Raw genomic sequence first — 12,547 nt, forward strand, 5'->3', positions numbered from 1 at the left:
ATTCGCAGCACGTAAGCTTCCCTTTTCACACTCCGGAAGACTGCCGTCCGACCGGCGAAGTGGAGCATGCTCGAGAAGGAGCCGATGGAGGCAGGACGAGAAATTGACTTGTTGCTGCAAACATTCAAGGTTGGTACTCGAGTAGTGAAATGCGTATTACGCAAATCATGTTTATATATGAAGGAATCTTCTTAAGTCGTCAGGCGTAGATCGCAACGATCATGTCATTCTTGATAAGGCTCCGCTGGACGCCCCGTAGATCGGAAGTTTGCAAGGTGGCAATAGACTGATCAACATGGCAGCTCGCCGAAATTAACCACGTTGCGGTGCTCCAACATACTTAAGGAGATACTGCGTGGAGGGCCTTGGCACACTGCATCCCGATGCCAGGTCTTGGCGCCATGGGAACAGTGGCTTTGACGGGCCACGATGCCGTATTGTGACACCTAACAAATTGCCGCGACTCAACAACATGACATGGCATGTGGTGTTCGCCCAGCAGCTTACGTGCGGCCACTTTGATTCCGCACCAGTGCCAGCCAAAAGTGGCTCGGGAGGTCTTTCTCTCTCCCAGCTTATTGTTTTACCCAGCCAGTGACAGAAGGCCGGAAACTCGAATCGGGACTGGGCAATGCTCGGCTATCTGAAGGATCCGGACCGTATGGTACCATGTTTGGCTCCGGGCCTGAAGAGGCAATATCAGTAGACGATATCAAAAGTCTGTTCCATCACATTGACGTGTGTTCACTCGAGAGAATACGCATAAGTAAGGTCCTGGCCATCATTTGCTCAAAGCGAGTGGTCCTGTACTCCAGTCGTCACACCAACTTCAGTCACTCACCCAGCATAAGTGATCAAGATGCGCTCAGTCGCCATTCTGACGGCGCTGTCTTTGGGGGGCGTCCTCGCGTCTCCGGCTTTGTCTCGCCCTGCCGCTCGTGACACCTCGGACAACCCGTTCGAAGGCCGCAAGCTCTTCATCAGCCGCGCCTACGCGGCGCAGCTCGAGCAGACGTTCGACACCTTCATCGAGGCCAATGACACCGAAAATGCGCTGAAAGTACGCTACGTCCAGGACAACGGCGGCACATTTGTCTGGGCACCCAGCATCAGCGGGCTCGGTGCACTCGACGTGGCCATCTCGGCAGCCCGCGCAGAGCAGAACCAGGGTGGCGTCGAGCAGATTGTCGGCCTCGTCCTGTACAACCTGCCAAATCGCGACTGTAGTGCTGGCGAGAGCGCCGGTGAGTTGACGGGACAAGACGGTCTTCGGCGCTACAGAGACGAGTATGTCAACGCATGGGCCGAAAGGCTGAGCCGTGCCTCGGACTTGACCTTTGCCGTCGTCATCGAGCCTGACGCGATCGGCAACATGGTGACGAACCAAGGCATCGAGGCCTGTGCCGTCGCCAAGCCCATCCAGGAAGAGGGCATCGCCTATGCTCTGAAGACGCTCCAGCTGCCCAATGTCAACCTCTACCTTGACGTCTCCCACGGTGGGTGGCTTGGCTGGCCCGATAATCTGGTCCTCAGTAAGTGACGCTTGTCTCTTGTCCGAGCTCCCACAGGCTGACTTGGCGGATAGCGGCCAAACAAGTCGCCAAGATTGTCCGCCTCGCAGGCAGCGGCACCAAGATCCGCGGTTACACGACCAACGTCTCCAACTACAACCCGTTCCACGCCGAGGTCCGCGAGGACTACACGGAGTGAGCCCGTCGTGGACGAGAACAACTACTCGCGATCGCTGGCGCCTCTGCTCGCGAGAGGGTCTGCCGACACTTTATCATCGACCAGAGCCGCGTGCACCTCCCGGGGGCGCGGGAGGAGTGGGGTGAGTGGTGCAACGTGTGGCCTTCGGGTCTGGGCCCGACACCAACGTCGGACGTCGATAGCCCTTATGTCGACAGCCTCGTCTGGGTCAAGCCACCGGGCGAGAGTGACGGCCAGTGCGGCAAGCCGGGGGCGCCTCGTGCTGGAGCCTTCTTTAACGAGTACATGCGCATGTTAATCGAGAATGCGCACCCTGATGTCGTGCCGGCGGATTCGCTCGAGAGGCCGACGCAGCCGTGGTGGTAGGTAGGGCCTGGGCAGTTGACAGAATGAAACAGAGGAAACCTTGATAGAGAGCCGAAATTGGAATAGACACGCAGCGTAGTACTGAGTAAGGTCGATAGGCAGACTCGAGAGAAACAGAGAGATGAGGCCATCAAGGTGACCTGCTCTTATCAGTGACTGCCTCGTACACTTATCGCCGTACGACCCTAAGCCTCGGTGAGTCAGCAGATCGAGGCTCTCTCATTGGGCTGCTGCCTCGGCAAATGCCAAATGGCGCAGGACCTAACCAATTGCATCATCCCGCGGCCGAAGCTCGACAAAGCTCCGCAGCCGTCTCGAGCTCCCTAAGTCACGACATGCCTCTTGCCTCTGTTTCTGCTTCATATACCCTCTGGATCCCCACGCTGCAAGCCCTGAACGTCAATCCTACAGACGCAATACACCGACTTCGTTCAACAGATCCTCACCGAATCGCCACCTCCCTCATCGCTGCCCAAGACCCCTCCCGAAGACCGAGCAATCCCCCCACCATCGCGCCCGGCTGCCCGACGAAGGACCCCTCCACAACAGCTTGCTGCTGCAAGATGATAGCTCTGTCGAGCGAACGGCGACGATGATTCCGCGCCTGCTATGCACAGCCTCGAAGAGGTCATACGCACAAAAACTGAACCATACGAAACGGCCTATAGCCTCACCATGGCTCCTGCGAAGCACCGTCTCGGCAGTCCGTGTGTTCCAAATCCAGCGCACCTCTGCACCGCGAAGAAACCAAAAGTTGCGCATGGAGCGCTGAATGCTGCGCCTGCGCTGAAAACCGACAAGGGGACCATACCGCTGAAGGCCCCAAAGCCTGCTTCGCCTGATCCTATGGCTGCCGTGGACAAATCGGCTCAGGAACAGCGCAAGGCTGACTGGGCCATCATGAAGGAGATGTCGCGATACCTATGGCCGAAAGACAGTTTCAGCACGAAACTCCGCGTCGGCGTGGCCGTAGCGTTGCTGGTCGGCGCCAAGGTGCTGAACGTCCAAGTGCCGTTCTACTTCAAGAGCATTGTCGATGCCATGAATGTTGATGTGGGAGCCATGGGCGGGACGGCCGTCACAATTGCGGGGAGCATGATTCTCGCCTATGGCGCGACGAGGATAGGGGCCACAGTATTCCAGGAGTTGCGAAACGCCATCTTCGCCACCGTTGCCCAGAAGGCCATCCGCAAAGTCGCCTGCAACGTCTTTGATCACTTGCTGCGCCTTGACCTCAGCTTTCACCTCTCCAAACAGACTGGTGGCTTGACTCGAGCCATTGACCGCGGTACCAAAGGAATCAGCTTCCTTCTGACGAGCATGCTGTTCCACATCCTCCCCATTGGTCTCGAGATCTCCATGGTCTGCGGCATCTTGACGTGGCAATATGGCGCCCAGTTTGCTGCCATCACGGCCACCACCATGCTCGCTTACACGGCCTTCACTGTGTGGACGACGGCGTGGCGCACCAAGTTCCGCAGGCAAGCCAATGCCGCCGACAACAAGGCTTCGACTGTTGCGGTCGACTCGCTCATCAACTACGAGGCAGTCAAGTACTTCAACAATGAGCAGTACGAGGTTGCGAGATACAACGCTGCCCTCACAGCATACGAGAAGAGCTCCATCAAGGTCGCCACGTCGTTGGCGTTTCTCAACAGCGGCCAGAACATCATCTTCTCGTCGGCGCTGACTGCCATGATGTATCTGGCGGCGAACGGTGTTGCCGCAGGCACCCTGACGGTCGGTGACCTCGTCATGGTCAACCAGCTTGTCTTCCAGCTGTCGGTGCCTCTGAACTTTCTCGGTTCCGTGTACCGCGAGCTGAGACAATCGCTTCTGGACATGGAGACTCTCTTCAACCTGCAAAAGGTCAACGTGTCCGTCAAGGAGCAGCCCGACGCCAAGCCTCTGCTGCTGGCCAAGGGTGGCGAGATCAAATTCGACAACGTCACGTTTGGCTACCACCCCGAGAGACCGATCTTGAGAAATCTCTCTGTCACTATCCCCGCCGGAAAAAAGGTAGCCGTCGTTGGCCCCAGTGGTTGTGGCAAGTCTACTCTCCTTCGCCTGCTCTTCCGCTCCTATGACGCTCAGTCAGGCCGCATCACCATCGATGACCAGGACATCAAGTCGGTCACTCTCGACTCTCTCCGACGCTCCATCGGCGTGGTCCCCCAAGATACGCCCCTCTTCAACGACACCATCGAGCACAATATTCGCTACGGCGACATGTCGGCGTCCCGCGAACTCGTGGAGGCAGCCGCCCAGCGCGCGCGCATTCACGAGATCATTGAGAAGTTTCCCGACGGCTATCAGACCAAGGTCGGTGAGCGCGGACTCATGATCTCGGGCGGCGAGAAACAGCGTCTCGCCGTGAGCAGGCTGCTCCTCAAGGACCCGCCGCTGCTCTTCTTCGACGAGGCCACGAGCGCCCTCGACACGCATACGGAGCAGGCGCTCATGGCGAACATCAACAGCATCCTCCGGGAGAAGTCGAGGACTAGCGTCTTCGTCGCGCACAGGCTCAGGACCATCTTTGACGCCGACATGATCATCGTGCTGAAGGAGGGCAGCGTGGCCGAAGTGGGAACGCACAGGGAGCTGATTGACCGGGGTGGCCTTTATGCCGAGCTGTGGAGTGGTGAGTCCCGTCTTTGAACCTCTCGGAGTGCCTGTTTTGCTAATGATCTTTGCAGCCCAGGAGACTCTTTTCAATTCCGATGGAACTAGTGCTGTGGAGAGCGAAGAGCTGGACCAAGGACGCTCTGTTCTGCGCGAGAAGAAGTAAATAAAGCAGGTTTTCGTTCCTTGACTGATCATTTCCACGTCTGGGCTTCTGCCCATTTGCAATTAGTTTGACGCAGAATCGCGCACGCATTCGTCTTCATACCCCACGCTCAAGCCAAAGGTTACTTTGGTTCTATCAACATCGCCAGGATTGAGTTTTGCGGTAAGGGCCTTATTTACTCCAAGTCGACCATAGCTCCGGCTGGTGCGAAATCTTTTTGCATTGCGTTGTTTCTTATTTTTGGCAAGCGCCATCAAGTTGAACCACTATCGACCATGTCTCTCGTGTAGACGGCTACAATTTGTGGAGGCATGCTTCTCATCTACAGCGCTCTTCCGTGGCAGGCCTCCCCCGCTTTCAGACTCGAGTCTACTTGTTCATAAAGCATATCCTTTCTCAAGCGACATTGATGTTCTTACCCCTGAGTTCCCTCTTGTGGAGGAACCGGATAATAAACGCCGTCCCAATGAGACAGACAGAAATCCCGACCATGGTCGAATAACCTTTGGGGTACCTCGGCGCCTCTACCTGCTGCCAGATGAGCAGAGGAAGCCAAGCCTGCACGACATAGGCCATCTCATTCATGGTCGCCGTCACCAGGGCGCGTTCCTCGTTGTCGTCCTTGCAAATCTCGTGCGCCCAGGCAAAGGTCAGGCCACTGATGCCGCCCGCAAAGCCCACTAGGAAGAAACTCGCCCACTTTAGGCCGACGGGGATGCTCCAGACGGTCAGACTGACGTTGGCGAAAATGTTGACGACACCCGAGAAGACAATCGCAGGCCACCTGGCCCCCTTGAAGACGCTGTCGCTCGTCCACGCGTAGATCAGGGTTGTGACGACGGTGATGGCCGCCGTGATGGTCGGGAACGTATTGATCTGCGCGACGCTGTACCCTTCCTCCTTGAGCCACAGCTGAAAGGCGGGCTGCGCCCCGGTCCCGCAGCCGTTGTTGAAGAAGATGTACAGGGCGGTGAGCCAGTAGATGTGCCAGCTCGTGAAGATCTTCTTGACCTTCTTCTTGGTGAAGGGGGCCCTGTTGGCGCGGCCCTCGAGCTGCATGCGCTTCTGGGCCATGGCGATATCGTCCTTGGTGAAATACCACGCGCGCGTGATCTCGGGCAGGTCGGGGAACAGGAAGAAACCGGCCATGGCGATCGGCAGGGAGATGACCGTGTTGATGATGAAGAGCCACTGCCACCCGTGATAGCCGTGCACGCCGTCCAAGTGGTAGACCGCTGCCATGAGGTAGCCGGAGAACATGGTACCGATGGCGCCGCTGACGTGGAAGATGCAGCTGCGCTTGGCGAGCTCGTCGGAGCGGTACCAGCTGCCGATAATGTACTGCATACCCGGGTAGAACGTGGACTCGGCCAGGCCGATGAAGAAGCGGAGGGCGTAGATTTGCTTTGCGTTTGTGCACTTGGCCAGAAGGATAGTCAAGACAGACCAGGTCACTTCGCAGGCGGGGATCCACAGGGAAGGGCGGACCTTGGTGAGGAGCAGGTTGCTTTCAAGACCAGTTAGTACACGTTTGTTGTGGATATCAGAGAACAGAGCACCTCAGACATACCTTGGAATCTCGCCAATGACGTATCCCACGGTCCAAAAGGTTTGCATGTAGTTGAGCTCGTTTCCATAAAGGCCCAAGTCTTCCCGCATGCCAGAGACGAAGGCGTTGTTGATATTGATTTGATCAAGGTACTTGATGAAATATCCGAGTGAGGCCATGGTAAGCAACACAGCATCGAGTTTGAAGAGGAACTTGCGCTCTTCGGGCGATTTGTCGAGCGTGTCCCAGACATAGGACTTCCATGTTTTCTTAGGCTTCTGCTGGATGATGGATGAATCTCCAGTATCCGTCGGAGAAGGTATGCCATCGGTCGACACCACAGAAGAGGCGGCGACCTTCTGGTCCGATGGGACGTCAGCGTCCGAGGACGAACGGTCTTTTCCCACATTGGCGCTCATGCTGGGCGATCTCGAGTGCTACGAAGAAGTCAGAGGACGTGGTGAGCCGGCCTGAACCTGCAGCCCGAGCCTGACTTCTTCCCTCTTTATGACCACTACTGAAGATCATACTACGTTATGCTAAAGCCCTGCCATGCCGACCGACTTCCGATGGCGGACCACTCCCGCATGGTTAATCGAAGCTCACGGCGGATCGGGCCCGCGCCGACTACCGAATTGACCATGGTATCATCAAGCTGTCGGGCAACACCTGCAGGCATGGCAAGTCAGATCTGGCACATGGAGCTGTCAAATCGGCGTGCAAGACAGTCCATTGGATGAACGCCGACACAGTCGCCGCCACGCTACTCCACGGTTTCTCCGATCCGTCATGTTCCGCCGCCGATGATCTGCGCCAACAGGTGCTTGTAAGTGTATGGCGCGAGCGGCTATGCGCCAATGACGGTCACGAACGACGATGCAGTGAAAGAAGGCGCCATATGTGCTGCATATGGGGTAAGAAAATGTCCCACGCTGATTTATCATCGGCTTCCTCTTCTCCGTCTTCTGCGTTATGTGCGCCACCGGTCCGGGCCGGTTGTTGACTCCTTGGCCAATGCCTGATCTCTTGATCGAGCGAACGCCATATTTGGTGCGTATGGGGTCATCGATAAGGAAGACGTACGAGTCGTGCGGGGAGCGTCGGACGGGGCATCGACACATGGCGTTCAGCAACGCTCAATCACGAAGGTCGCATATGCTCACGAGTTACGAGATTCGCTGCTTCACAAATGTCGGTCGATAAAGACCCACGTCTTGAACCTACCCTGGACTGAATCAAGACACAAACCCCAGCATCTCTATCTGGTTCAAACAACACGCAATCCACCATGGCCCCATCTGCAATTGACCCGTCCATCACTGATACAGCCGAGCCGATCAAGGACACACTCGGTCTCCCTGAAACAACAGTGCAGCGTTTGACTAAGGCCAAGATTGACCTGTCTGGCGGCTATCCGTATCGTCCATTGAAGCCACTCTACCTTCAAGACGTGTACAAGATTCGTTCGGAAGAGTATCCCTACGTCGATGCAGGCATTCGCGCCGACAAGTCTAAGAAAAATCTCCTCTCCGCCGCCGCTAAGGTGACAGACTTGACGACTCACATTGGAACCGAGATTGAAGGCATTCAGCTGAAGGACCTGACTAATGTTCAGCGAGACGAGTTGGCACTCTTGATTGCAGAACGTAGCGTGGTCTTTTTCCGGGACCAAGACATCACTCCACAGCAACAGAAGGAGCTAGGCGAGCACTTTGGCCAGGTAGAAGTTCATGTTAGTCCGATCTGGACCTCGAAAAGACTTTTCAGACCGACTGACCACACCGTGTAGCCTCAAGTACCCCAGGTCCCGGGCGTAGAAGGTGTGACAGTCATCTGGCCCGACCTGCAGGCTACGGAGTTCCCGGCATCATTCCGCAGGCCCGGCGGTGCGTCGAGATGGCACTCTGACCTGGTTCACGAGCTCCAGCCAGCAGGCATCACCCATTTGCACAACGACACCGTCCCTCCGACGGGCGGTGACACGCTCTGGGCCTCGGGCTACAGTGCCTACGAGAAGCTCTCGCCCGAATTCCGTAAGATCATTGATGGCAGGAAGGCAGTATATCGATCCGCCCATCCATATCTCGATCGTGACAAGCCGAACGCCGGCCCCAAGCACGTCGAGCGCACGCATCCACTGGTGCGAGTGCATCCGGCGACAGGATGGAAGGCGCTCTGGGTCAACAGAGCCATGACAGACCGCATCGTCGGCCTCGACAGGGCCGAGAGCGATGTAATTCTTAACTACCTCTACGATGTGTACGAGAAGAACGTCGACATTCAGCTCAGGTTCAAGTGGACGCCGGGCACCAGCGCGCTGTGGGACAACAGGTTGGTTGCATGGGCCCTTTACGATGCAGCTCAGTCTACTGACAAGATGATGACAGGATCACGATCCACAATGCCAGCTGGGACTATGCGGGCAAGCACCCGCGTCACGGCACGCGAGTGACCTCGCTGGCTGAGGTGCCGTACTTCGACGCCAGTGCTCCCACAAGACGCCAGGCTTTGGGCCTGCTGGACGATGAAGAGAAGAAGGAGCTTAGCATCTGAGGCTGTGAGAATTTTCAGGTCGCGAATGATCCTATCGCGTCATCGGTTAGCGAGCGCAGCCCATGACTTTTTCTTTTTTTTACAACTTCACGTAGCCGCAGTGGAAGGCTTACGGCCAACACATGTAAACGACTTGGAGGAGGAGGGATGCTGCTTACGACGCGTCAGCCAATGCGAGAATCGAGATTCGCGATCCGCAAACCAAGATGAGTCCAGAAAGGGTACCCGAGCAGCCGAAGGGCAAATAAACTCTCTCTTTGGTTGTCCCCTTTCTCGAACAATTGATACAATTGAAGTATGTACATCATACGATTGCTACACTCTGATCTCCCGTGAGATTGCTCGGGCTTGGCTTGTGGGCTTATCCTTTCGCTGATGTCCAAAATAGGTCGCCGCTTGTTGTGTTGGCATATCGAGGCAGAGCGATCCTGGCTCTGGAGACCCCACTGCCCGTTCGGATGGCCACTGAAGCCGGCCATCATCCCAGCATCATCAGTGGGCGCAGGCTATCGTGCACAACACAACACAACACAGCACACAGCGAAGAAGACATGGGTGGCATGACAGTCTGCCGGGTCGCACGACAAGGTCAGCCCTACCGCGACCATCAAGCCCCAGCCCCAGCGATGGGCCGGAGCTTGAGCGGCCGATGCTGGGCGCCAATGATGACGGAGCGAAACCGTAAGCAGAAGATGAGAACATGACTGTTGTCCTCCTTCTGCAGCCCAGTCACCGCCTCGACCATAGCCAGCAATGGTCTAGCGTCTGCTAGCAAATGACTGAAGGCAGCCAATCCCGGGGACTGTTGGCCAGCTAGCTCGACCATTTCGGCAAGGCGTTCACTCCTTCGCGAGGAGAAGGCAGAGTGATGACTTCTGGGCTGTGCTGCTGATGGGTGTGCTATTGATAGCACCTGGCATGTGCTGTTGTGGAGATGTCCCAACGGCTTGGGTGAGCCGCAATGTTTGTCGGCCGCGAGAGGCTGACTTGAAGGATGCAGATAATTTCACGACGATATTGAAATGTCGATGTTTTCGAGTATATAGAACAACAAGTGTTAGCTACAAATGCGTTTCTGTTTCTTACATCTCCAGCATCAGCATCATCCCCAGCATTCTCAGCGTCGTCGCCTTCAAAGCATCCAGCATCCAGCATTCAACTCATTATTTGCAGCCATTTTCCTTTCACTCCATCCAATACCAGACTCCCTCCCAAGCACAATGCATTCATCAGCACTCCTCTCCTCCATTCTCCTCAGCGCCGTGGCCTTGGCTGCGCCGTCTGCACCCAGGAGCGACGACTCCTCCATCGACAGCGTGCTGCCGCCCGTCGTCCCCGTCAACACGCGCGCCGCCGACCCAGAGCTCATCACCAAGCTCATGACGGCCCCAACCCAGCGCCAGCGCGCCAACCTACTCGACCAGCCCGGCGACTTTGTCTTTGACTTCACCGATCTCTCGGTCCCCGGGTCCGAGTCCAAGGGAAAGGGCGGCTTCTCCACCTCAGCCACAGCCCGGACCTTCCCGGCCCTCATCGGCAACGGCGCCGGCATGACGCTCGGCTTCCTCGGCCCCTGCGGCATGAACACAGCCCACGTGCACCCGCGCGCCACCGAGCTCAACGTCGTCGTCAAGGGCCGCCTCGTGACCAACTTTGTCATCGAGAACGGCGTCGAGCCCATCGAGAACACAATGTCGCTCTACCAGATGAGCGTGTTTCCCAAGGGCGCGATTCATCAAGAATACAACCCTGGTAAGTCCATTTAACCAACCCCCCCTATCACCGCACTGCAAAGTGCTGACACGTCTCTCGTCGCAGATTGTGAAGACTCCGTCTTCGTCGCCGGCTTCAACGACCCCGACCCCGGCGTCGAGCAGGTCGCCCAGGCCTTCTTCAGCCTCAACCCCGAGGTCGTCTCGGCCACGCTCGGCGGTGTCACGACTCTCGACGGCAAGGACATTGCGAGCTTCCGCGAGCACATTCCCGATAATGTCGCCCTCGGCATCGAGGCGTGCCTCAACAAGTGCGGCCTCAAGAGGAATGCCAAGAGGGATGACTTCTTCCTCAACTAGAGTTAACTGGTGCCATCATGCTTCATGAGGATGTTTCTTTTCGGTCTTTGATACCACATTTAGAAGGGCGGGTGCATGGTCTGGCGTTTGATTTCTTTTGGCATGATCATGGTTTGGAGCAGTTCAGAATTTTGCATGCATCGGCGTAATAGAGAGTCCTGTTCTTTGTTGCTTGAAATTTGGTTTTTTTCTTCAATTCGCGGTTTGCCCTCCTGGGTGATTCATGCTTCTGATGGCCCCTATACGGCCTCCTAATCGACGCAATGTGAACCAACAGCTGTTTATGACGTAGCTACATTGACTCTGTCGGCCCCGAAGACACTGGCTCGTAGCTATGACCACGCGTGTGCTTCCCATGATTGCCGCTGATAGGATTGATGAAGACGGGTCTTCGCGCTAATCCTGGTCGAAATGTCACTTGTCGAGCAGATGAAGTGCTGGAAGAATCTCAGCAAGAGTTCAAGACGTACATACGGAGAGCACTGAGGTGTTTATGGCCGGTCCTCACATAGCACAGCCTGTGATGGATCAGCATGAGGGTAATCATAACGTCGTTATCGTCCCAGGTCAATTTCGCGTACAAATTTGTACATCTAGTTCTTCCTAATCCCGATTTATGGAACATCTTAGGATCCAAATTGGGGCGCGTTCAATGCCATGACCGTCAAAAGGCCCGACATGAGCCCGGCGCAAGGAAGAGTCAGCACCCAACCTCCAAAGATGAAAGCTAGTTGCCGCCAGTTTACAGCGCCCAAATCCAAGTTCATCAGTGCCACGCCAAGAACAGCACCTGTGAGGCACTGGGTAGTCGACACTGGAAGCCCAAGGCGACTCGCCAGCAGCACAGTAATGGCAGCACCAAGCTCCATTGCGTAGCCCCTTGTCGGCGACAGCTGTGTGATCTTGTTGCCGAGCGCCCTGATAATGTGATGGCCCATGAACCAAAAACCAGCGCCAAGGAGGAAACCGGCGACAACGAGGATCCAGACAGGAGTGTTGACGTCCTCGGTCACCAGGCCAGTACGGAAAACTTGGTAGGATGCCACCCAAGGGCCGACCGAGTTAGCCACATCATTGGACCCATGTGCGATGGACATCATGATTGCTGAAGCAACCTGGGCGTAGGTCCAAAGGTGTTCAACCCGGTTATCATATCGCTTCGCCTTGCCGTGAACGCTTGCGAGTTGGGCCGACGCGTGCGTAACACAATCGCGCGTTACCCCTTGGAGGAAGAAGTATTTGAGCAGCGACCACTGTCGTTGTGGGTGGTAGACTGGAAGGTGTGCCGTTGGCGCGAGGAAGCGCTCCTCCGGCTCAGGCTTGAGATGCTTGCGTCGAATGGGCAGGGTCCCATGGCGCTCAACATCCTCCAGAAACTGGCCATTGCCCGCAGGATTGGGTTGCACACCAGAGCTGCTGCCGGTGGCGGCCGGCTCGGTCGTAGGAGAGATTTGGCTGGGAATATCGTGTCGTCTTCTTCTTCTCAGTACTAGCGAGATCCGACGCAGA

At 56.4% G+C, this 12,547-nt stretch overlaps 6 protein-coding genes across 6 annotated transcripts in view; 4 read left to right on the forward strand and 2 right to left on the reverse strand.

Moving 5' to 3' along the window:
• Window positions 1-859: 859 nt before the first annotated feature.
• On the forward strand, window positions 860-2,076 carry VDBG_03115 (endoglucanase-6B; the record flags this gene model as incomplete). Its single annotated transcript, XM_003006930.1, has 3 exons — window positions 860-1,532; window positions 1,586-1,706; window positions 1,797-2,076. The coding sequence occupies 3 exons, from the start codon at window positions 860-862 to the stop codon at window positions 2,074-2,076; spliced, it is 1,074 nt and encodes a 357-aa protein (XP_003006976.1).
• Window positions 2,077-2,751: 675 nt separating this feature from the next.
• Window positions 2,752-4,864, forward strand: VDBG_03116 (iron-sulfur clusters transporter ATM1; the record flags this gene model as incomplete). The annotated part of the gene is made up of 2 exons (XM_003006931.1): window positions 2,752-4,717; window positions 4,773-4,864. The coding sequence occupies 2 exons, from the start codon at window positions 2,752-2,754 to the stop codon at window positions 4,862-4,864; spliced, it is 2,058 nt and encodes a 685-aa protein (XP_003006977.1).
• A 396-nt stretch (window positions 4,865-5,260) lies between these two features.
• VDBG_03117 (pantothenate transporter liz1) lies at window positions 5,261-6,832 on the reverse strand (the record flags this gene model as incomplete). The annotated part of the gene is made up of 2 exons (XM_003006932.1): window positions 5,261-6,371; window positions 6,435-6,832. 2 exons carry the CDS (start codon window positions 6,830-6,832, stop codon window positions 5,261-5,263), a joined length of 1,509 nt encoding a protein of 502 aa, XP_003006978.1.
• An 869-nt stretch (window positions 6,833-7,701) lies between these two features.
• Window positions 7,702-8,966, forward strand: VDBG_03118 (alpha-ketoglutarate-dependent sulfonate dioxygenase; the record flags this gene model as incomplete). Its single annotated transcript, XM_003006933.1, has 3 exons — window positions 7,702-8,145; window positions 8,203-8,744; window positions 8,801-8,966. The coding sequence occupies 3 exons, from the start codon at window positions 7,702-7,704 to the stop codon at window positions 8,964-8,966; spliced, it is 1,152 nt and encodes a 383-aa protein (XP_003006979.1).
• Window positions 8,967-10,186: 1,220 nt separating this feature from the next.
• On the forward strand, window positions 10,187-11,038 carry VDBG_03119 (spherulin-1A; the record flags this gene model as incomplete). Its single annotated transcript, XM_003006934.1, has 2 exons — window positions 10,187-10,718; window positions 10,785-11,038. 2 exons carry the CDS (start codon window positions 10,187-10,189, stop codon window positions 11,036-11,038), a joined length of 786 nt encoding a protein of 261 aa, XP_003006980.1.
• Window positions 11,039-11,664: 626 nt separating this feature from the next.
• VDBG_03120 (phosphate-repressible phosphate permease) overlaps window positions 11,665-12,547 on the reverse strand; it is a gene marked incomplete at both ends in the record, with an annotated part of 1,844 nt that continues 961 nt past the window's right edge. Inside the window, one exon of the mRNA XM_003006935.1 lies at window positions 11,665-12,493. Coding sequence (XP_003006981.1) covers window positions 11,665-12,493 — 829 coding nt within the window. The remainder of the gene's footprint in view (window positions 12,494-12,547) is intronic.

Source organism: Verticillium alfalfae, genomic scaffold (assembly GCF_000150825.1).
Source record: "Verticillium alfalfae VaMs.102 supercont1.3 genomic scaffold, whole genome shotgun sequence".
NCBI classification, from domain to species: domain Eukaryota; kingdom Fungi; phylum Ascomycota; class Sordariomycetes; order Glomerellales; family Plectosphaerellaceae; genus Verticillium; species Verticillium alfalfae.